We start from the raw sequence: 25097 nt of genomic DNA on the forward strand, positions 1-25097 counted from the left end.
GACTTGGCTTGAACCTGGTCCTTGTGCCACAGAACTAGATGATGGATTTGAAGGAGCATATGTTCATTTGAAGCGCAACAAAAAGCTGCATGACAGCAGACGGTAATAAGAGGGGACCGACACACCGGATTGTGAAAAGACAAAAGCCAAAAATGATTGGAAGAATAGATCATGTGATTAGTGTCCTCCTTTGCCCGTATTCATGCACACATGCTCTTTTGTGTCCGTGCATTCCGTGGGGTTACCGTCAACCTGGCCTGCCGATGATCAAAGAAAGAACAAAGCAGCTGCACGCTATTAAATATAAATGACGTTGAGATTAAATAAAGTCCCTCCCAACCGATCCCTCTTTATCTTTGTCCTCTCCCTGGCATTCTGTGCTTCTGCCAGCTGCTGACACTCAAAAGCATCTTGTTGCAGCAGAAGTAGCTCGGCCGAGCTGCCGGAGAATATCCTGGGGACGACGCACTTCCGTTCTGCCGACCTTCAACGCACGCCGTAACATCCGAACGTCCCGTTTTATGCCGGAATCTGGTTCCGTAGGTTCATACAGAAGATATTTTAGAAAGCGTCGTCTGCTTTAAACGGTCTGTTTTTGGATTCCAATCAAGTCATGGCAATCTTGTTTGAATAATCACCCCAACCTTTTCCCCGCAATAACACATTTGTCTTAAGAAGTGGTGGTTGTGAGAGGAGGTTGTGATTTAACTCCACATTATTTATGCCGGCCAGAAACACCTCGGACCAAATATGTCGAACTATTGTGTTTGCTACTGTGAATAAAAAGAACAAGCAAATGTTAGTATTTTGACCACAGGTGCCTGCAAGTAGAGGAGAACACCGGTTAAAAAAATAAGACCTAGGAGAGCCATCGACCGAGGGGATCCATTTTAAAGGTGGCAGCTATTTAGCGCTTTCCACGCTGCAAACAAATATTAGTCAAAAAAACAAACAAACAAAAATAAATATAAAAAAAGCAAGAAAATTAATTGTCAGACTCCAGGGGAGGCGCATGCTGACATCTGCAATTTTCTCCGAATAAAAATCTTTTTTCAGACCACTTTCTGTGAGTTTTGTGAGAGTTGAGTTAATCTATGTTTACTATGTAATGACCCTCTTTGACTCTGCCTTGGCAGCTTTTGATAAATGAGGCAGATTTTAAATGTCACAGTTATCAAGTGTTTCTCTCTCTCTCTCTCTCTCTCACCTCCTCTCAGTGGAGTCCCTCGCATTCTAGGCTGTAATTAAACAGGTTCCCAAGCTGCAGCATTTTAATACGCGTGTGTCAGTGCAAATAGCAGTTATCACAGATGTTCGTCACTTTGGAAGTCTAAGTCTGTTCATTCATTCACTCATTTTATGACCAAAAACAGCCTTTAAAGCAAGGATGGAAGTTTTGATTATTATCATTTTTTTATTATCGTTATTAGTTGGCCACAGTCTGTACCACCTATATGAGTGTATGTCACGATTCTGGAGATGATGATCCAGTCTCAGATCCAGGCAGAACACTTCAGTCTTCATCCAGGCTCTGCAACTCTGCACGAGGTCTTTATTAAAGAAAAAACAACAACTGCCGAATGTCAACATACCAAGGTTGTTTTAACTTCAGTGGATTTTAGATTTCAGTGCTTCCTTTTGCATATGTTGTGAACTTCCTGGACTTCCTCCCCCCTGTAAGCTACCTGAAAGGTTTGCGGGTGGGTGTGAAGACGTCACGATGAAGATTAGCGTCTGTCAGGTGCTTGAGCTGAAAAGGGGATGAATCACAACCTTGAATGAAAATTAATTTTAATATGGTGCGCTCACACCAAATGCGTTTTGAGCGTCAGGCACGTCCGGGGTACATTCAAAGACTTTGTCGAGGGCCGTTGTGGTGTTTTGATGCGTTGATCGCGTTCAGCACGTCCGATCCTCCGCATAGAGTTCAAATGTAAACCAGACTTTCCTGACTCTCAAAACGCGTTTGGTGTGAACGCACCTTTGCTCCTCATGGAGCAAAGAGCATTAAATTGGTGGGTGGATAGCAGATAGCATATGTAATGATTGAGGTGACGTACCAGTCTGTTATGGTAAAGAGGAAGTCAGAAGAAAAAGGACAAAGCTTTCTTTCCTTTTACCAGTTAGTCTATATTTCATTCCTGAAGAATAATCATGAGCTGTAGTCAGTGACTGAAACAATAAGCAACTCAGAATGACCTCATTTGACCTACCTAGCTCAGAGCTTCACTCTCCAAGAAAAGAGTCACTGCTCGTCCACATAGAAATGAGCAAGTAGAGCTGGATTGGCCTTCTAATAAACATGTCCTCTGCACACCTTCTAAGACAAGGGTTTCAGACATGTCTGACAGAGAGAAGACCTTGGGGCAGAGTCAGGGCTCAGTGGGGAGATTACATCTTACAGCTGTGCTGAAAAAAAAACTTTGCAATACTCCCTTATCCAACCCCGCAACCCACTGATAAGCTGAGGGAGGTTTCTAGGGAGAGGGAGATATGAGAATGTCATGCGCTTTAAAATGTTTGCATTTATGGACCCGGTCTGAGATAAGCTGGTAAACATGGGTTACCGGATAGAAAGATTCACTTTTTGTTTCTTCTTTTTTTCTTTTTTTATATTGGTCTGTTTTCACCAGAACATTATAAAGTTGACTGTAATGAACACAATTAACATCTAAAGGCAGGTAAATTGGGTGTAGTGGTTTTTTTTTAGGAGATCCTCTAACTCTTAAAAGCAAACGACATCAAATATACAAAACAATCTGTTGATGTAGATGGGTGAAACTCAATCGTTAATAACTGAGATGATGCCCAGTCGGTACATCTGTACCATACTTTTCAGGGATGAAAGGGGCTTCACTGCCTGGAGCTTCGTTTCTCCGGTGACAACTCCTCCAGAGTGCATGGTGTTATGTCATGTCCTGTCATGTCCTGTCTTGTTCAAGCCACACCAATGGCCTCTGGGCAGGAGTGGAACTTGTCCAGGATTGCAAGACATTTGTCACACCTGTTTTAGCATCCTGAGTAGGAGGTGCAAGAGCTGCCCGTGGCGCCGCAAGGAACAGAAAGTGCCGAAGTCGTATGCGAGGTGTAAGAAGTGTTTGACCATAGCTGTCCTGTTTTGGACGTCATTTTGCTAGGTCGTTACTGGCCTGCTAATGAGTGTGTTGATATCATGCCACATGCTATGGGATATGTACTGTGTTTCTGCAAATACTACAAGACGAGTGAGAGTTACTCAGTCCAGACATAAAAGAAGCATGTAAAGGCTGAACTAGAACAAAAACTTCTGAGTTATTCACTATTGCTCTAATTTTGCCTCTCTGTTCGCGCCTTTTCACTCTGCAGGTTGCAATTTAGTGCATCATAACATTTTGTTGCCTGACCTTAATTATAATTTCCAGGCCTCTGTGTGAAACTTAATGCCTTGCCTTCACACTAAATTCCCCTTTTTCAAACACAATAAATGCAAAGTTAAACTTTTGCTGTTAGATTCAGTCAAAAAAATAAATTATAAAGTAAAATAAAGAAATGAAAGTGAAACTGACATATTTATCTGCCTTCTGATTAATTTAGCAAATGATGTTTTGTTCACTTGTGTACTTTTTGAGAAAACAAAAATCCATTAGATCAACAAACAATTATGCAACACTACATCTTTGCAAGCTTTACACCATAAGGATGCTGCGATTGGGGAAAAAAACAATGGTCTTGTAAAACATTGTACAAGACCATTCATACAGGGTTTTCATCTATGTATAAATTTGCTCAGATGTCCTGTCTCACTACAACAAAAAGGCATGTTGCTGTTGTGATTGCTTGGATGATTCTGCTTTAACAGTGGGTCACCATCAATCTGTGGCAAGATACATTCAGCAGCCTCCGTATGGCCACTTGTGGGTAGCAACAAGTTTGCAGATCGGTTAAGAAATCACTGGCAATATAGCTTTTTTTCTAATAAATATCTAGAATGTTTGAACTTGCAGATTTGTTCTTCAGTGAGACATGCTCTAAGTAGTTTGCAGGTTTGAATCCCACGTAAGAGCCGCCTTCTGATTCTCCAAACTGAGATTGCTCTGGCAGCTGTCCACTGCAGTTAAGTTGTGCACTGCTCATAAACACTCTGCACAACACTACTTCAAGACAGGAACTATCTCTTCAACCTTGACCTTTATGTAACATCTACTGAACTCACGATTAGGATGCTACTCTCTTTTTTTTTCACATTTTATCTTGAAGCTTTCATAAAATCCAGCGTATTGTCTTGCTTCTACTTTTCACAGCCCTCTTCAGTTGGGATTCTGTCTACGTTTGTTCGCCTTTCTGAATATCTCCCTGAAAAAGAAAAAGGAAGGCGCTTACCACTAAGGAGGCGTTCGTTCATCTTTCCTTTGCTGTCTTATGAGCCCTCTTTTTGTCATCAGCCTGAATCACTCTATTTCACTCCTTCCTTTTCTTTTTGCCCTTATCACTAAAAAAGGGAAAGTACATCTTTATCATTACCTCACGGTGTAGCACAGCGGCTGACTGTGCAAACTGAGCTGTAAAACATTTGTCATTGCTTTCATATACAATAAAGTCACAATCTAGATCTTTTCAGATGTGTGAATTTGGCAGCTGGCAGCATTTGTTCCTGAACAGTAGCTTCATCGTGTTTGATTTGTTTACACCGTGTCTAATTGCATCCGTCGTAAATAATGTTGATGAAAAGAAAATGATCTATGCTGTATTCTGGTATGATTCAGAATTCTAACCACAATATTACTATAATAAAATATAATATATTATAATATGTAGCTTGTACCTTTCTAATGAAGGAAATGTTTTTATGTTTAATGGTTTGAAAGAAAAAAAGAAAGATATACTGTCAGAATCGGATATAATTTTATATCTGACAAGATATACATTTTATCCCAGCTAAAATAAACATTGTGGTGCATTGTGGGATGGGCACTCGCACACTTAGGAGTTATATATATCGTCTGCTCCGATCATTATTCAGTTTATACCAAATTGTGGTAACAACAAGCTATTATAGCCAACTGAGCTAACCCTAGTGTCACAGCAGTGCTGCCAGTCTTCTTCTATGTCCTCTACAGAATCATGTTGTTATTTGGCCTCAATACTCACCTATTTCTAGTTGTTCCATTCGTAATGTGAAACCTACTTTTGCAATAATCTAGCCTATAAAATTCTAGGTGTTTGAGTAAACTTTGTTTTAAAAGTCCTTATTATCTCTTGTTCAGGTACATTAAGAATTTAAAACTTACTCTTAATATCAGTCCTGAATCGACCCCAATATCATAACACTGCTCACACAGGCACACTTGATGCCCACTAAGCAGGAAAGGTGTAACTTTTCTCAACCTAATGCTCTCATCTCAGCAGAACAGGGTAATCAAACCCTGTTTCTCCAGCACTCCAGTCTTACATCGTTACAGTCCCTGGCAAATCAAAGCCTTGTTTTTCAATTAACCCAATTTATTTTTTTTATCTGTTGTAATATCTTGAATTCTCTTTGCTTTGTGCAAATGGGGAAGCTCTTATTTTACCTGCTAAGTATTGCTTTTTTTTTTTTTTTTCTCCGATTGGTCTTTCTTGTTTCAGATTTTTAATTTTCTTGAAACCTTCTTCGGCAAATATTAGTATTCACACCTTTATTCAAGATTTCCTTAATGTGTTGAGCTGTTCTAACCTCTGTTTTAGTAGTTTTAACAGACTCCATAGATTTTTTTGCTCCTGTTTTGTTTGCCCGATGCAGATCAATAATTTGACCTTTCTGAAACAGAGGAGCATGTTTTCCCCGACCAAAGAACGCGTATTCTAACAAGGAATAAAAAGCTACCCATTGCTTTACTTTGAGTTAAACAACATCTTGGCATCTGAAACATAATAATCACTGCTGTTCTTTTCCAATGGGAGGCTCTTGTCTATTTGCTTAGTTAAATATAGGTTGTGACCTTTCTCTGGGCAGGCAGTGTAAACATGCATTCTTTTGGATGTTGTGTGATAAAATGAAATTTATGTAATGTTGCCTGATTATATCACGACGGGACTTTGCAATGGTCAAAATTTACATAACGGTGTTGAGGTTGTTCCTAAGAAGAAAGGATGTAGCATAAGGTTAAATCAATTTTTTATGCTTTTATGTCTTTGATAGGTTCGTAAAAACAGAAGTTTGTAGCATTTAACGTGAATAATATCTACAAAACAGTTTGCCTTCCTAGGCTACCAGTTGCTGTTGTTTTCCACTTAAGCATAGTGACATTTTTTTTAATTTCTTTTAAAGTGCATTAAGTGCAAATGGGAAGTTAATCATTCATTTATTACGAGCGTAAATTTCAACATATTCTGCTGGGATTTTAGGTGACAGACCAACAAGGCAGTACCTAATTGTAAAGAGGAAGAATAAAAAAAGCTTCTCAAAATATTTTCCAAACAAAAATCTGAAAAACATGCCTTGAACATGTATTCAGCCACCTTAACTGTTGCACTCATGACTAAAATTCTTTGCAAAGTCACCTAATTAGACCAGGGAACAGGTCGGACTGAATATTGTGCAGCAGCAATATTCCATGTTATAGTTGAACCCAAAACTATTCAGAGACACTGCAAATGTAGGAATAAAATTTTTTAGTCAATTAAGTTTAATGTAGATTGCAAAATCACATAACTGCACAATATAAAAGGGGCACCATTTAGGAAAACGGATATCTCAGACAATGCAGTTTTTGCTGAAAATTATTTCTAACCACTTGAGTAATTAAAGGAAAAGCTTTTACTTTAAATATGAGCCAACTCATTGCATGTGTCCACTCTGAAGAGTCTCTTTCAGACTCAAGTCAGAACATCAAAGTGATACAGTTTGTCTGTGTCAGAATGTTAGTGATATTAAAAGATGAATCCAAATCTAAATTTGTAGTAACACATGAGAATTAATTGCTACGTGTTCTTTGTCTTATCACAAGAGATCCAGGAGTGCAGACGGTTCAAGGGGCGTGAATACTTTAAACACTTAAGCGAAAAGAAGTTAAGTTTCAAAACTTTAGCTGCTCCCCAAATTGCCGCCAGTGTTTCCGGTTGCTTCCTTTCTCTCATGTGAGTGAAAACACTTCTTCATTTATTCTCCCTATTATGGAAAGGAATATATATGTCTATTTTCATAACTTTTGTGGCACATAAAAGACAACACAAATGAAAAGTTTCTTTATATTGGGAATACTAAAGTGCAGTGCAGATTAATTTTGAATTGGAAGCAAATGAAAATGGAAAATATTAAGGGAAAAGAATGACGCATTTTGACAGCTATTATGAATGAATTTCAGCATTGCCTTTTGCTGGGACAAAGAAAATAAGGCTTTTACTGTTATTAGCAGTAATTTTGGTTATTTCAGGGTTTTGCTGGAAAACCCACTGTGCACAGTAGCATTTGCTTCCTGATTGTGATGCATGCTCCACCAAGGTGCAAATCAGTTCACTAGCTTCGGCACTTAAGTTCAAATCAGAACTTGTTCTGAGCAAGCACTCCCATGAATGCTCAAAATGACATGTCCGAGGGTGGCCTTGACTATGAGCTACTGGATCTGGGAAAAGCAACATAATTGCAGGCAATGAAATCCACAAGTTCTGTTCGCTTTACATCCTCTGCAGAATTACTCAGTGGGGTGAGAGAAAGTCAACCAGCATAATGCAGAGTCCTGCTGCCTATACTTTTCCTGTCAAACTGCTAACAAGCACGAATGATTTTTTAATGATAGGCCCCTCTTTCCCTCAAAGCTGTCTACTCGCGAGCAGTTGTACTCATACACACATGCCACAATGTTGCACACGTTCACTCCCACACATGTACATAATGAATTTTTATCCAGGGAAGGACATTTGGTTTAATGGCTATCAGCCACAGCTATACCCACACATGCTGCTGCATAGGTGTACGGTTCCGACAGGATGCGTCTTTCCCCCCGCCTCGTCACGTCGCTTATTTCTCTGAGATAAGCATGTGATGCATGAATGCTCCAAATGATGATGCGTCTCAGGTGCAGAAGACGGAAACATTAGTACTGGGGAGATAAGCAAAAAAATGTGTCTGTATGCGGGTCCTCCAGAGGTAAATAAACAGAAACACAAGACTCATAACTACTAGTGTCTCCTCCACGTACAGAAACATTAAAGATTGAGATCTCTGCATATTAAACATTTCTTCAAAGTTCTCTGGAACATGACCTATTTTTCTGAGGGGCTATCAGATTACAAACACTTGTACAATGACTCACAATGTAGAGTAAACATTGCTGTTGCCTATTCCCTTTCATTATGATGAAGGAAAGTAGAATGTTTATATTACATAATGCAAGGAAGAGTCATATTTTTTCAGCAGAAACTATGCTGTGTTATTGCAAAAAAAAAAAATCTGAACTGTTTTTTCTGAGCATTCTGTGTTTGTGTTACTGTGCAGCAATGACAAATGAAACTATATTCTGTTTTTATTGTCCTATATATTTTATTCCAAAGTTTTGAAGCTTATTTCCACCGATCATAACCGGGTGTTTAGAAAAACGTAGGAAAGTATTAGCAATCTTATGGATTTCTTCTGTTTTTATCATTTTGTCACGTGTGAATGCTGCTGACCACTTATTGAAATTTTACGTCATTCAAAGCGCACCTGTTTAAAAATGTGCCTTTTAAATCATTTCTTTTATTAAGTAAAACTGTGCAGTGTTTATGTTTAGGATATTTTCTTTTCTTTAGCAGTTTTGATTAAACCTGTAAGTCCTAAACGGATAAAGCGCTGGCGATAAAGCCAAACGTGCAGTACCGTAACTCTGCCACACTTTTGCGCTACATGGCAAAAATTCCAACGTTTCTGAAAAGGGGAGACGTTGTGCTTTCCAGCCAATATCGTGTTTTTACGGTAATTTCACCCCCACTGTAGCAGGGAGTGAAATTAATCTGAGGGGCGCTCTTTTAATAGACGGTAAAAATAACTTGCTAGATATTAAAAGTTTGAGTTATTATGGATAAATGGGTGAATATATTCACTTGCAGAACATTTAAAGAAGTGCGTACAATTAAAATAAGCAAAAATATAGAGGCTGACATTTTAAATTTCGGACATAATTAAACAACAATTGTCTTCTGTCTAGCAATAATAAATCAGCTATGATACAGCCCCGTGTTACCATTCTTAGAGTTGCTACGATGCGCTAATTCGTGCTAGCTAATTATTAGAAATATACTGTTGCCATTTAAGCATCCACTTGCTACAAATCTAACAAAAATAATATTTCTTGTGTGGGAATATTTGCCCTCATTTGGGTTTGCTAACAAGAATGGAGAATACCAAGGGTGTGCAGTACTCTCCCTGCAGATTTTACACAAGAATTTGATTGATACATATTTTTGAACCAGCCTCAAAACCGCTATAGGCATATCATTTTCACAAGAAAGATTGAATCACACAAGTCGCATAATAAATCAAAGACACCTGTTGATTACTTTATTCATTTATACACAAGTCTTAAGAGTTTTTTTTAAAAAGTAGTAGCAGTGGTATTACCCTTGGCTCCACAGAGCACCTTTAGTGCCTAATTGCTTGAAGAGCCCTCACAACTGGCTACCATCTTTTAAAAATAATCACGATCAAATTAGGAACTCTACTAACAGCAGAACCGACTCTTTGCAATCAGGCACAAGCTGAACTCCTGCTGTTTTCAAACTAACACGGCTTTTCTTTACTATAAATCGTACCTCACCTGCAAACCAATAGTGTAGTCTTAGCACAATGAAGGCTACCTATTTTAATTCACAGCAAATCGTTTGTCGAGGCTGGCTGTTCCCTTTGTTCTGCTCTGTTTTTTTTTTGCTTTGCTTTGTTAGTTTGCATTGAAGTTGGAATTCCTCATGGTTAAGTTATGTTGCACAGATGACAATAGACGTCTACCACAGCAGCCCATCAATGTAATATAGCAAAGCTTTTAAATAACATTTCTGCTGCAGATGCATGTCTGTTTCACTGTTTTTATCTTTCATTATTGTGAGTAGTCTGTCTTTGTGCACAAATACAGATGCATATTTTGCATATTTACAAAAAAGTCATCCTACCACACATAATGTCATATAGTATATAAATATTTTTAATCCTGTTTTTTTATATATATGTATATATTACCCTAACTTTGCCATTTTGGGACAGTTTTCTGTTTCATTCCAAGCTACAACCCACTTCCTGGGTCTGTTACTCAGCGCTGAACATTTTCATACTTTTATTTCATTTAATAAAACCTTTTCTCAATTTAAATTGAATGATTGTACTAATTACTATCCTCACACATCTCTGTTCTCATTTCAGCGCACACTGATAATTAGTCCTTGACTCAATACATTTCTGTCAGATTGCTATTTTTTGTTTTCCAGTGTTTAAACTAATATTCCTTGACATTACCACATTTCTTTTTAGATTGGTTCTGTTTATGTTTTGTACATTTCAATTTTTTTTCTTTTCAATGTGGCAAATATCTGCCAAGATGTTTTAGATAGATTTTTGGCACTAATGGATTTTATTGAACAGTAGAGAGACAGGAAATAGGGTGGATGGAGAAAGGGACGACATGCAGCAAATGGACCAAGATCGGGAATTGAACCCAGGACAACTGAGTCGTGGACTTCGGCCACATGCTGCATATTCTCTACCAACAGAGCCACGCGGGAACCGCTTCTCCAGATAGATTTCCAACATATTTTTAAGTCTGCTACCTTAAATCCGCCCGCCGTCCTAATTGTTTCTCAGAGATTAAGAAATATTTAGGGAGGTTCAAGCAGAACAAATGTGAAAGATATTCCTTTATCTTAGAGAATCAGCAATTGCTAAATTAAAAAATTGACACTAATTATGATAACTTACCTTCTGTGAAAGGTCAGATTTTTTTTTATCTTTTCCGCCGACGTGCTTGCTCATATGACCTGAGGATTTTAATTTACTCATCAGGGGTGTGTTCAAGTTAATCATAATTAAGCACTTTGACTCCTATTAGATTGTGAGATTGCCTGACATTTTATTGAGAAAGTGACGAGGGAAACCGATGTATCAGGACTAAACTAAAACAAACTAAGCCTCTATAAGTGGGCGGGGCCTTGCACATCTAAACTGTCTGGACACTGTGAATCTTTTGTGACCACACAGCAAATGTTTATGCCTTTCAGAGCAGTATTATGAATTTTCCAGGCACATAGTGCAATATTATAGGACCATCGAGTAACTGTGTTACTTTCAGTTGTAAAAATGAGAGAGAAATTTGACTTCACAATTTGACACCTTGAAATAGCTGCTTGTCTCTTTAAGAACCTGCTACAGTTTTGATTACATCATCACAACAATCCTCCTCCATTATGCCATTTTAAACCATTCTTTGGAGCGTTGGACTGAGATGTAGACCCAGTGTCATTTTCGTCTCGAGGTAAATTTGCTCTCAAGTGTGTCCCGCCTCCTTCATCATGCAGAGGTCCAGCCTTTTGAAACTTGGTGGTGAAAAGCTTTGAAAAAAGCTTAAAGGCTTATGTTATGGAAATAACAGCAATTCTAACACAATGTAGATGCAATGTGTTGCTTAAATGGCAACTAAAAGAGCTCCCAGGGTTCAAAAGACACACATTGAGGCACATGCGTGACTTTAGGAGTCATGATCTGATTAGAATGCGAAGCCATACTTTCCTCTCTCCACATCTGTCATAATATCTTGTAACAAACATGCAATTGGTTTTCTATTTGTAGGATGACTAAGATAGATTTTTGTGCCTACTCCAACCCCTCACACAAATCCATCTTTCTTTGAGTACATGCGATGTTGGGCTACATCTACTGCAGATGCTGATGAGGAGGGATGGGATTCTACATGCGCAATCACTAGGATGTTAATTCTACAGAATAAATTCCTGTGGGATGTAATGTTAGAATCATGTGGCAAACTGTACGAGCATACGCAATCAGTATGAAAATGTCTTCATGGGACAACTTAACATTTGTGTGAACTGTCTGTGGCTGTGGTTTAGTGCGAGATGGGGCTGGATGGGACCGTCTTTAGAAAAACCAGGGTAACACCAATCAAAGGTCTGGGGTCCGTTGTTCTGATTTCAAGTTTGTGTAAAGTTTTAACCTGCTTATAGAATAGGAATATTCGATTGTTTCAAAATTCAGAAATGTATACAAATTGTAGCCAAACTCAGTTTCTCCTCTTGCACAATAATTAACAGCGTTCAAAAATAATTTTATAACTTTATTACAATTAGCAGTAATTAAAAATCTAAACAAGAACCAGAGTTATGGTTGGTGTAAATGATGAAAAAAAACTGGTTTAAAACAAAAGCAAAGCATAAATCAAAACACATCTGTTCAAGTTCGCCTTTTCATTGTGATCTCTTGTTTTTCTTATATTATTTCGTTCTACATCTTTTCATTTTTTTTTACATATTCTTGCATTGTATTGTTCTTGTGAAGTCTCTTTGATGTCTTTAAAGTGTCTAACAAACAAATTGCATTATTTTAATTATTACAAATTGATTAGTTTGCATATATACTGTATCTTGTGAAGCTGACAAATCACCCTGAAGGGCACACATGTGGATGTCTTGTGGTACCTCAAAAAATAATTTCCAAACCAACCAAAGGCCCAGAAAGTACAACATGGCAAAGAAAAGAAACGTCTGCTGCGGAGGCCATCTGTTACAGCAGAGAACCTCGCTGAACAGTCTTTGTAGAAAATTATAATGTCCTTGTATTAAGCTTCTTACAGCTCTTCCTTTGACTTCCTTTTTTAAACACCTTACTGACGGTGAAAAGCTCACTTCAAGCCTCCGGAACAACTTCCACACTAAAGAGTGTTGGCGTCAGCATAACCCTGGCCTGTGTAGGCTTGACACATTCACTGACAGGGAGAAAAAGAAAAAACATTTTTCCCTTTCAGACCATCTAATAATCTCTCCATTCCAGTCAACAAACGCATCCTAGCTGTGAAGGTGGGGTAGTTTGGTTGAAGATACGTTGTCAATTGATTTTAAACAACCCATGTTTTCTACTCTCTCAGGCATCCTGGAGTTCTCCCCTGTTCTTCTTCGATATCTTATGTCAGGTATGGGCTGTAGTTAGACACCGTAGTGTAGTGTCCTTATTTACCATGTAGTGAAGAGGTCTCCTCTTGTTATCACTGGTGATAAGTGGGAGGAACAGACAACAAAGAAGCAAAGAAAAAGAGAAAATTGTAATATTCCCTCACGTCTTGCGATGCTTAGACGCCTTTGCACTGTAGCTATTTGGAAGCTTGGCAAGCTGCGGCGCATTAACTGTTTCCACCTGTGGAGCTATTCACTCGTCTCTGCTCTCTAGTCTAGTCCATCTGTTTGCCTGAGTAGAAGTAAAGGGCCTTTCACCAGTTCCCTGGCTAAGTTTCATTTTCAGCGCAACGCAGGAGTTTCAGTATAAAGCGGAAGCAATGAGGATCCAGGAGACGATATTCATCTCTCTGATGCGTCTCGTTCGGTGATTGCGTCCGCACGCCTGACGAGTCACAGTCAAACCGAGCTGCACAGCTGTGCTGATCCCCGGTGCTCGGAATCGCACGGTGCGCCTCCACGATGGCAACCTCTCTTCATTCGCCTCTTCCTTTGCTTTCCCTCACAAACTGCTAATGAAGTCAATCACAACTGCTTTTCCCCTGATCCTTTTACCCCGACAGCTGATGGCGTGCGATTGCATCCACAATACTCTTTTAATTAGTATGGAGAATAAATTGGTTGAGCATGCCTTTTTTCTTAATTGCTTTTTCCTCAGCTTGGATTTAATTGGGCTCCAGTGCTGTTTATTGATCTACTTTGATGTGCTTTAATTTGGATAATTTTATATATTTATTTTGGATGTGACAAGCCAGTTTGTCTTGAGGGGGGGAGAAAAAGAGAGCGATGGGCTCTAGGGGACTAGCGCCGCGGCGGACTGTGAGCCCCGGGGTCCTTTGCGTGTGATGGCAACTAGGTGGGGAGATGATCAAACCCAGAAGGCAACTAAAGCGGCTCCACTACAGTCCAAGAGGACTCAAGTGAGCAGCTCTTTGATCTCGCAAAAGCCAGTGTGGATCAGGAAAGCGAGGGAAGCAGGTTTTCAAAGCCAGCCCTAACAGGCCTGCAGGCCAGTACACATTTCTTCCAGCAGCTAGCTTGAATTTTGTGCCTGATTCATGCTGCGTCATCTCTCCCCCTCCTGCCTGCCACAACAAAGCCCAATTTTCATCCTCCGCCTCCGTAGTTTCATAATTAGTGTGCTTCTCTGCGTGTGATTGTGGGGTTTGTTTTGTAGATCTGGCGTGTGTGCATTCGCTTTTCACGAATATTTGCTTGTGCAGTAGTTTTGTTTTTATGACATTTACGTTGAGTCCTTCTTTGCATTAAAGTCTCTCTTATCTTCTTCTTCCTCTCACCATTTTCTCCTCTCACTCGCAGGGGGTAACTTCACCCTCGCTGAGTTGGGAGTTTGTGAGCAAACTCCCCCGCCGCATCCCGCTGCCGTTCCCTACTGTCCTGACCTGGGCCTCCTCCAGAGGGGTTACTCCCTCAGCGCCGGCTCAGACGCGGACTCGGACCCAGAGGGGCCTTTGTCTCCAGAGCGAGCCATTCAGCTGTGGGCCGGGCGCGCAGGTGTGAAATCTCGCCGCAGCTCGGGCGTGTCCAGCCGTGAGAACTCGGCCCTCACCCTCACTGACTCCGAGAATGACAACAAGTCTGATGATGAGTCAGGTAGGAAAAAAAAAAATAAACAAACAAAAAACAGTAGAAGCTGAAGCATTGTTGAGATGTTATATGTGAAAGAAAAGAAGTACGCTGTGTCAAATGAAGGAGTTTTTGATGAGAGGACGACAGAAAACCATTAAATTGATTGTTTGAATCTGTTCATGATTACTTGGAATTACCCAAGAGAAACATCTTTTCTTTTCTTTTCTATTTTTTTGGTTCAATAGCACGCACACACAGTACTCAAAGTGCACCATTTCTTAAATCTCCTCTTCTCTGATTTCCCGACATAAATGTTTCACTCTTTTTGGATATTGAAATAATGGAGCGTAACAGATCTCGATGTCTTTTGGTGATTTCACAAAAGGTTTGTACTGACAGAGCTTTGTTTGCCGTTTCTCCGTTCTAGCACCTATAGTTTCATCTTGTGATGGTAAAAAATGCAGAACGCCACTTAAGCATGGCTATTTTATCCACGGTGTTTGACTTGCACTGCTGTTCTTAGCAGCATCTGCCTTGCAAAAGTGTTCATCTTCATTGAGTTTTCATATTTTCTCATGTTACAACCTCAAATTTCTACTTATTTAATTGGTATTTTCATGCAACACAAAATAAAACATAATTGTGAAGGTAAAGAACAAGAAAATTGGTTTTCAAAATGATTTCTATCATACCTCGGATCATAATTAGGTTTGGTGTGAACACCTCCATCTAAAACATTACATCATAGTGCCGTTTATGTTGCAATCATTGCTCCGATGCAAAATGAACCTCCATCCCATTGTCAAGTCTCATGCTGCACATCTACCATGGACCTTTTGCTCCTTCTACATTTGTTTTTTCTTTGCAGCTCAGGTGGAATATCTGGTAGGTTTGCAGTTGTGCGAAACTCCATTTTGTATCTTCAGCTCTGCTTTCAAATTTTACTCAACTTTATACCAAGAACAGCACTCCCTGGTGGTGCTCCTCTGCTCTGCTGGCGACCCAGACTCAAGCGCCACTATTGCCACTGTATATCGAGATCCTATTCTGGACGTGTCTGATCTGTCCTTTTGTATTCATGTCACCGTCTGTTCACAAATGTTCGTTCACAGATCAGCTGTATTTATGAAGAGACTGAATTGTCCGTAGGTGGACATATTTCACTATTTCATTTGATTGTACGAGATATTATCGATATGTATCAGAGCATTCCAAACTTTTCGTGTTTCTGTTTCTAAATAGAAATCCGTCTCCTTACATTTTATAAACATACACTTTATGTCGGCCGCATTTAATCTCAGTAGTAACCCATTGTGATTTGTGGCGGTAACAAAGAAAATACGGAACAGTTCAGGGCGCATATATGTGTATACGTGTGTGGCAAGGCATTGTACATCAATAGTCATGTTTTACCGGCTGACATAGTGCTGAAAGTTTTGTTTTTCTCTTAACATGGATATGAGTTACTGCAGATGTAGCCTGAAAGTGTGAGGTATCCAGGGAAATCTCCTTCCTCTGGCAACTTTGTTTATTGCCGGCTTCCCACTTCCTCGTTAATCCCGACGCAGTCGTAAACCTGTGCACCAGCTCCGCCGACGTGTCAATGGAGGTTAATGAAAAGTGGATGAAAGGAAGAGCAACAGTCTAATTAATTGACTTCTCGGCTGGCGCGTGCATCAGCTTTGGATCAACCGCCGTTGGACGGCGGGCCTCAGAAACAACTTCTGTTGACTGATCAAACTACTCAACACCTATTAAACACGTCAAGAAACACCTTCCGAGAGACGCGCTTCTCATCCAACCAACCGATAATTGCTTTGTGGTTAATTACCAGACTAATCTCGTTGCTGCAGATATCAGCTGCAGACGCCGCGCCGCTTTTCTTTGTCTCGGGGCCACGAGAACGCCACTCTGTCGCCGACATTTGCAGACCTTGTAAAATTAGCAGCTTAATCCAGCTCCGCATTGTGATAATCGCTCGCCTGCAATATGATGTCACAGCGTGGAGATCAAAAGTGTTCTTTTCATCTTCTGGTTTCCATAAATAAATGTTGTCAAATGCAATTATTTATGGAGAACTCGTATTCCTGCCAAAGCCAGACCTTTTTGTCGGTTGGATGACTAATGACTGATAGCAGTCATCTGTATAGATGATGGGAGCTTTCTGTGAGGCGTTTGCTTGTTTAACTGGGAATTGACTCATTTCCCCCAAAAAACGTAACTGACGCCGTGGAGTGCGGCGTTCCTTGCGCCCTTCTGTGTTGGCTCTGTGACGTATTGACAAAGTTTTCAGCGTCTGCTGTTGGTCTTCTTATTTACTGGAAAGATAAAACTCCCCACAACCATCCAGTCACTCTCCTCCATCAACCTAATCAGGATTACCATCATATCGACTATAGGCCACGTACTGGTATGAAGGTTATACAATTTTCTCAAAACGGCAAACATTTTCTGTCATACTATTCATGTGGCTTAAAATCAATTCAAACCTAAAGAAAGTGGCTGGAGTTTTCTCTGGCTTTGTGGGGCCCTTGATGTTGCTGCACAATGCTGGTCAGGTCAGGGGAAAACCAGCACAAACACTTTCCTCCTGCTTACCAGAAACATTCATCTGTGAGGTTCGGAATAATTCTAATCGCTTAAACTTAAGGCAGCTATTTTGTTTAAAAAATATAATAGAGCAACTCATCTCTTAATAATTATTATGTTTTAAAACTGCCATTGGTAAGAAGACAAACGTAGGTATATCAGCTTATTATAAATACGTCAGCATTGATTGGTTAGCAGTATTGTAGTTTTGAGAGTTTGACAATGTTCTGTCAGGAATTTCTCAAGTATTTCCTCACTGTGGGATAATAAAGGATATTTCTGTTCTTCTGTAGTGTTCCTATTTTATAAAGTCCCTTTTAAAATGAAACATCAGAGCAGAGGCCAGAGTTTCCTTCGTCCGTATGAAACACAGAGTGAAGCAGCTCTGTGTCTCTCCATCCTGTTTCTCCACACTATTCGTTAGATAGCTGAAAAACAGACTCCGACACTACAACCTCACCAGATTTGTGGATCAGATGCTGTCTACCTGAGCTGTGTTTCTCTGCAGCTCCTCTCGAGTTACCATGGAGCTCTGTGCTGCTCCTCTTCTTGCCCGGCCTGTCGGTTGGGGTGAATAATTTACAGTTTGTCCGTTTTGCTGCACTCTTTTCATTTTCAGATGAGAGATTCATCAGCGCTTCATAAAATGTTCAAACTTGGAGTATTTTTGATTTTTCAGCTAAATTAGCTTTAAACTTCTCCAATGGTGTCATGATGCTGTTTGGTCAGTAAATATAAAAAAGAAACTACAGTTCCAGTCAGCCAACTAATATCAGCTCTTTTACTCATTTAAACTGTAGAGCAGAACTTGCTAAAGACATATATTACATTCACATCACATTTTAAAATTAAAATCTTTGTTTCACTGTATTAAAATCACAATAAATGTTACTCTACATGTTTTCTACAGCAAATATTAGCAATATTATTATTATAAATAAAGGCATTTCGCTCATATTTTACACTTTAGATTGAAAGTTTAATCTAAAATAATGGTTTTACCCAAGATTTTAATCCCCTGACAATCTCATACGGGCCGTGCTTAGTGAGCACAGATGTGGGATAGATGGACAATTATGAGAGCATGTGTCAAAACCAATGAAATGCAACTCTGGACTTCAAAGGTTTCTATAGAACTTTTAAGAGAAACCAACAACTCACATGCTAAAGCTCATTTCAAGGCTTCAAAGACGACGCATTTAAGTCAGACCCCTCCGTTCGCGTGTCTGGCAGCATGAGGAGATCAGAGGAAAGTGCAACAGCTTGATAAAAAAAAAAAGGAAAAAAAAGCCTGTGTTCTGTCTGATCAACTTAATTCATAAACAGTTGTCACTCGGAATAAGGAAATCTCATATTTTCGCCCTTAAATCTTCCTCTGAATCTGAATAAAATCTCTGAAAAAAACAGGGATGCCACACACAGAAGAAGGTTTCTCTCCCATCCGAGAGATGATCATTTAGCTTAGATAGAGGCGGAGCATGTGACCGGAGCGCGCGTTCTGGTTCCGAGTGTTTGTGTGTAAAAACAAAAAAACATTTTTTTTTTTAATCGTACCGAGGCTGTCACTCTCCGTCTGCCTGTTCTTCCTTTGTCTGTCTTGAGAAGGGAAACGGTGTGTGAGCCCCGAACTCTTCACATGTGAGGAAGTGCGAAACAGGTGCAACTCGAGCCCCAATGTCAAAATATCAGCACAATGATCTGAGGGTCTAATAATAGCAGCAGACAGAGGAACACATCATAAGCGCATGGTGGCAAATCAAAAAGACGATGACGGGCCTAAACACCGAACGTCATGTTGCACCTCTCTCATCTCGTGGTGTCTGCAGCAATCTTCAGAAGTCTCACCTTCCCGTGCTTCTCCTCCTCCCTGCCATCTCACCCTCCTTTCATCTCCCTTCTTCGTAATTTCAAGCTTCCTCTTCTTTCTTGTCTTCGTTCACACTGTGCCTCTCACAATCTCTTGTTATGCTCTTGTCATTGAGGACTGACAGGTGTTAGTTTAAGAGTACGGGGCTCCCCTTGAGGGCACAAGCATACATGTGGATGAACACACACCTGTGCCGAGTTTACGACCGAAACGTACACCGCGGCGCCCTAATTAGAAGTGTGTTCGCTAAGAAGTGTGGGCTGGAGAGAATGTTTGTGCCAACATTTCCTCTGACTCATTCATTTTTTATTTTTTGATTGGATGCTAAAACAGTTTAGGTCACGATGTTAACAAATGAAGAGCACATCATAAGGAGAAATATCATTTAACTTCCCCAACTACGTTTGCTATTTTTAGCTGTTTGAAAGACATGAAAAGCCTGGGAAACAAACAAAACACAACCTGGGTCAATAACAGATTTAAAAAGTGTGATCCCTGCAATACATGGCCGGCATCTTTGCTAGTCTCAACACATTTAGCACCACATAAACACCTTTTTTAACTTGAAGTCACATTATTGATGTAGAGCGCCGTCAACGGAGACGAATGTATATTTTTCTGTGGGTTTTTGAATTCAGCTGAGCATGTGTTGCATGTTTTTATCAGTGACTAATCAGGTTGTTTTTTTTTCCAGAGTGCTATTGAAACGTTTTCAGTGATGAAGGATTTTGTAAGAACTTCATGTGGGGGATCCACACAAAGCAGTGGATAATTGTGAGTTTGAATGGGAATTTTAGATAACTTTCAGTAAAAAACAGCATTAAGTATTTTTAGATGTCTATAAGTCATTTAAAATGTGCACCTTTCACCCTCTCTGCAACCAATTGTCTTCAGAAGATATTTAATTCAGAAGAAAAATGGTCCAGAATTAAAACCAATGATGGATTAAATGATGGGCTTCCCCTTTCTCACTATACTTAGAATAGAATACAGTACATTTTTGTCTTCGATAGATACAATTTGGAGTGATTTCACGACATGTGCAATTTACAGACTTATAAACAAACCAACAAAACAAAAACTAATCATATTTTTCAAAAAAAAGACCCACAGTCTCAAAATACACTTAACCGTAGACAATTATTTAGACAGACTCAACAAGTCATGGTTTATCTGCACACAGCTGAAACATCCGCCATGATTATCCAACTTATGTAAAACACAATACATACATAATTAATTAAAACTAATTAAAATTAAAGTGCCATAAAAGGAACCAAATAATCCTACCGGTTCACCCCAGCTGACCATGAAAGACGACCAACTCGCCAAAAAGAAAAAAAGAAACTCAACGTGTTGAAGAAACTAATTGCTTTCAGTACTAAGGACTGTTTTTTTTCTGTTTGATGGTAGCAGTTAAAAGGTTGTGACAACCAGTGATGCTTCTGATCAGCAAGAATACGGTTCACCTTGTTAAGAGGTTTCTGATTAGAGATGTGTGCTGAGTTGTCCAAACGGACGCCCAGCAGTTTGCTGGCAATAGTCTCCACTTTTCCCCAACATGTTCTTTGGTTTTACGTCTCTAGATTGGGCAAATGCCAAATTCCAGCAACAGTGTGTCAAAATTCCCAAAACGGAGTGATATCCATCGTGTGTACTTTCATAACTAGCCTTCAATTTGTGTGAGTACCTCAATGAAAAGAGAAGTTCAGGCACTTGGATAACATGGAGCTCTAAGGTCTACGTCGGCCCAGAGTAAAGGAGGAAGAAAGACATCTGGAGTAATCTTAGATAAGTGATTGTATTAGCTCACCAGTCTGTTAAAGATTATGGGATGATGTCCTGACAAGATGGAGTCCATTATTTTCCAATCGAGAGAGATTATTTACAAGTGGAACCTGCTATAAACAGTTGCCAGCGTTCTCAGGAGTGGATGCTCCAGCAAGGTTAACCCCCAATGTCAGGCTGGTATGCAACGCTCAGAGAAATTGTAAAAGTCCTAAGAGCTTCGTCTCGGAGTCTACAAGCTTTAGTTAGTATATTAAATATAAAGTGTATGGAGGAACAAATAAAAGCAAATAAAAAGACAGAACAAGCATGGCTTGTCTGAAAGGTTTGATAAAAAGGAAGCTTCGTGTCTATAGCGAGGGGGAATGGCAGCACGGCTTAAGTTGCATCTGAACAAACAACACGGGGGAAAAAACGTAATTTGGACAGGCAAGACCAGAGCAGGACAGCTTGGATGTGATGCACACTATCATATTGAGCAAAAAACAAACAAACAAACAATCAAATTAAGCATACAAACTACAGCACACAGAGTACATGGTTTGTAATTCTTTATGACTTTGATTGGTGCAGATGCAGAACCAATCCACCTATCAATAACCCCGCTCCATTTTTTTCCCCTCATTCATGAGAAACTTAAACCGCTCCATAGTTTCATATTCATTAGCTGCCGTTTAGCACCAGCTTACCTCTATTTTATATATATATTTTATTAAAACACATTGCGTAACCTTGCGCTTTATTACTATATATCAGTTTATTTATCTTGCCAGGTCATTTAGCAGTTTCTTTTTTTTTTTTTTATGAAGGTTGAATTAAATGTTAAACGACTACAAGAGGACTGTTGATAAATATAAGAAAATATCAAAGTAGTGATGCAGGCTTGAGGATTAAAAACTACATGTTTAGATTCCTATCCTGAAGCGATGCACGATTAGAGGTAACTTAGACACCATTGATTTGATGGAAGATGTTTTTTTCAATTATTACTGTTGAAATTTGACTTAGAGTGATGGAAAAACATCTGAGGCTTCAAGCCCACTTTGCCCTCAATGGTTCGAAACCTTACTTGGACTTGGACTACTACGACCCTTGATGAAACAAAATACCCTCGAGCAAAACTTGGGAGTCATAACCAAAATTTTAAGCAGCAGATTGGTTTTAGAAGATTGTCTTAAAATTGTCAAACCCATTTTAAAACCTCTGCAAGGCGAGTGTGAATTGAGGCATGATGAGTATGAAACTTTGTTGCAGACGGCTCCTTTTTTTACTGGAGGGGGAGAGATTTTACCAAAAGTACAAAATGGGAAAAGGGACAAAATCAACATCGCCCATTTGAAATCTATAACAGAATGACCTGTGGATGGAAATAATTTAAACTTGTTCCAATGTCCAAGTCCAACTTATTCAATGAGAATAAAAAACACGCGTCTTGCTGAGAGTCTTGCATTACTGATTGCATAAGAACTTCAAAAACCTCAACATTGTTGTAAAAGATAACTGGTCCAAATGTCCTTCCAAATTAATGAAAGAGTCATTGGTCATGAAGGTAAATGGTTCCAACTATACTCGACTCTGTTATGTGCACAATTTGAACACACGTCTACTCCTGGTCCTAGCTTTTATTGAAGTAATAATGACACAGTGAAATGTGTTTGCTGAAATTCAGGTTGTTTTCACCTGATGAGTTTTTACTTACTCTGCATAAAACTTTCTACTTAAAAGTCTTTGCTTTTTATATTACACACTTTATATTCTACATGTCTCTATATGCTTCATTTGTGCAATTATATTGCCGTAATTTAAGCACATTTCATACCAGTCAGTCAGAATGAGCAGAAACACTGAGTAAATTTACTTTTTCACTTCCTTTATTCTCTTAAAATGCAAATCGGAACATAGCAAAACCCCAGTATTTGTGTTCAGGGTCCATTCATTAAACTTTCCCTTTTTCTTTTCCCAAGCACAGTATTTTCAACCTCAGCCCTAGTTCGGTAATGAGCTGCTTTGCATCAATAATTTAAAAACTACATTCTATAAATATTTGATTGTGGAGCATTTGTTATTTTTATTGAATAATCTCCCAGTGAGAACGGTCACAGCTATCATCACGTGCAACAAGTTTCAAAGGATGCAAAACGTGCAGAAATAACATCAATTAATATGAACATGTACTTCACTGAGGCATACATTCTGCAGATTTATATACATTACATCAGTCTCCGAACTTAAGCTTCTTGATTATATTTCTCTTTCTTGTTATTTTTTTTTCTTCTTTTTTCACTTACTGCTAAATTCCAATTACAGAGAAGCATGTTAAGGCCATCAAATTAGTTTTGTAAGTGCAGCGCAGGGATTTCAGAGTTTCCTTACATCCAGCTTTATTGTTGAATATTGAACGAAATCTTTTACAGCCCCTTCCAGACACTATTAAAATAAAGAGACTTGAGCGTTGACTTGGCAGCGGCAAGCAGGCAATATCCTCACACACACACACACACACACACACACACGCACACGAGCTCGCTGAGACCTACGAATACGGGCCACGGAGAGCGGCATCGGGTGATTTCATTTTGGCATGGAGGAAGAAGAGATTTACCGTCACAACTGTGTGCTGCCTCATAAAATGCCCGTCTGGAAACACAGGCAGGAATATTGGAGGGCTTGTAAATTTCCCACAGCCAGAACCTGATGGCCACTTCCAATCTGTGCTGACCTGGAGGGAGAATGATTAATACACGCATGGATGAAGTGAGATCAAGTTTTAATGCTGATTTATTTATTTTTTAAAAACCCAAAGTCAAGGCCTCGATCAACGTAGCTATATTGAATATATACCAATATGTACACGTGTTTGGGAGGCATCCGTATGCCTCAGCGTTTTTCTGCTAATTAAACAGCAACCTGTTGAGGGAAACGGAACGAATTCGACTCGACTTCAGTGTTGTGTTTTGCTCTGCACAGACTCGCTGCGTCGCTAAGACCCAGCCTAATTACACATGCATGCTGATTAGGTGCTTTCAGACCATCTCCCTCTCGTATTTCCTTCACTTGGCTCAATCTCTCCATCTGGTCGGCCGGATAATAAATCACGAGGTCTGTGACGTTACGCAGCAGGATGCATTAATCTTATAATTAGAGAATGAAAAGGTGGCGCTAAATTTAGTGTGGCCTTTCTGGCTTTTCCCTGCCCCCCTATCTGGGCATGCTCAATTGTGCCCGTTTTCCCGCCCTCACACGATGCCCGCTTCACAATCCAATGTTTTATTTTTATTTTTTTGGTGCTTTTCCTCTAAGATTTTTGTGGTGTTGAAGTTGATGTGAAAGAAAGGAGAGGGAGGAGGGGAAAAAGAGAAGTTTCTTAATTTCCAAACAGCTGCAGTGGGATTTTTCTTCGGCTGTCATTTTTCTTTTTTTGAAGTTGGCACTGTAATTACGCTTTATAAAAGCAGAGTTCAGCAAAGCGATTCCTCTGATTAACTAATCAAATCTGCTGCCACAGGTGGCAAAGTCCCTGTGCCTGCGCTGTCCTATTTCTTCTTCTTTAGCATATCACAGAAGAAGCAACTTCAAATTAAAACTCGTTCAATTTGGCTGACAAGTTTTTTTTGTTGCCCGGAAAAAATGAGACACAGAATCAATTATTGTGTAATCAAGGAGGTTAAGACGGTATTTAATTATGACTTTGTTAAGAATTTGAACACAACATGCTGTGTTCCCTGGTATACATGTTGCAGTTATTCTGTTGTGGACATGAACACCTCATATTTGACCTTTCACCTGCAAGGACTGATTTTCTCCAACTCTCCAATTTTCTCCATTGCATTTTTTTTCTCCATCAACATGCCTTTGCCGGATCAAAGGTCTAGTCCAAGTAACATAGGTGATATCCGAAGTCCTTAAAATATGAGTGGATAACCTGGTCAGTTGTATTTCTTGAATATTTTATTTTTTGAGTATGTTTTTTTTTTAATCAATGGTTTCATTTTTGTTTTACAGAATTTACAACAGCAATTCATGAATATTTGTAAATCTCAACATTAAACAGTTTTTATTCAGTGGAATTATTACGTGTCTCAGAAAAAACATGTAAATAATAAGT

General features: G+C 39.4%; 1 protein-coding gene across 3 annotated transcripts in view; it reads left to right on the forward strand.

Annotated features, from left to right (window-relative positions):
• Positions 1-25097, forward strand: part of tenm2a (teneurin transmembrane protein 2a) — a 282137-nt gene that overhangs the window by 78458 nt on the left and 178582 nt on the right. For all 3 annotated transcript variants that reach the window (XM_028008949.1, XM_028008947.1, XM_028008948.1), the window contains one exon: positions 14479-14772. In XM_028008949.1, the coding sequence (XP_027864750.1) occupies positions 14479-14772 (294 nt within the window). The remainder of the gene's footprint in view (positions 1-14478; positions 14773-25097) is intronic.

This window comes from Xiphophorus couchianus, chromosome 23 (genome assembly GCF_001444195.1).
Source record: "Xiphophorus couchianus chromosome 23, X_couchianus-1.0, whole genome shotgun sequence".
Taxonomy (NCBI): Eukaryota; Metazoa; Chordata; class Actinopteri; order Cyprinodontiformes; family Poeciliidae; genus Xiphophorus; species Xiphophorus couchianus.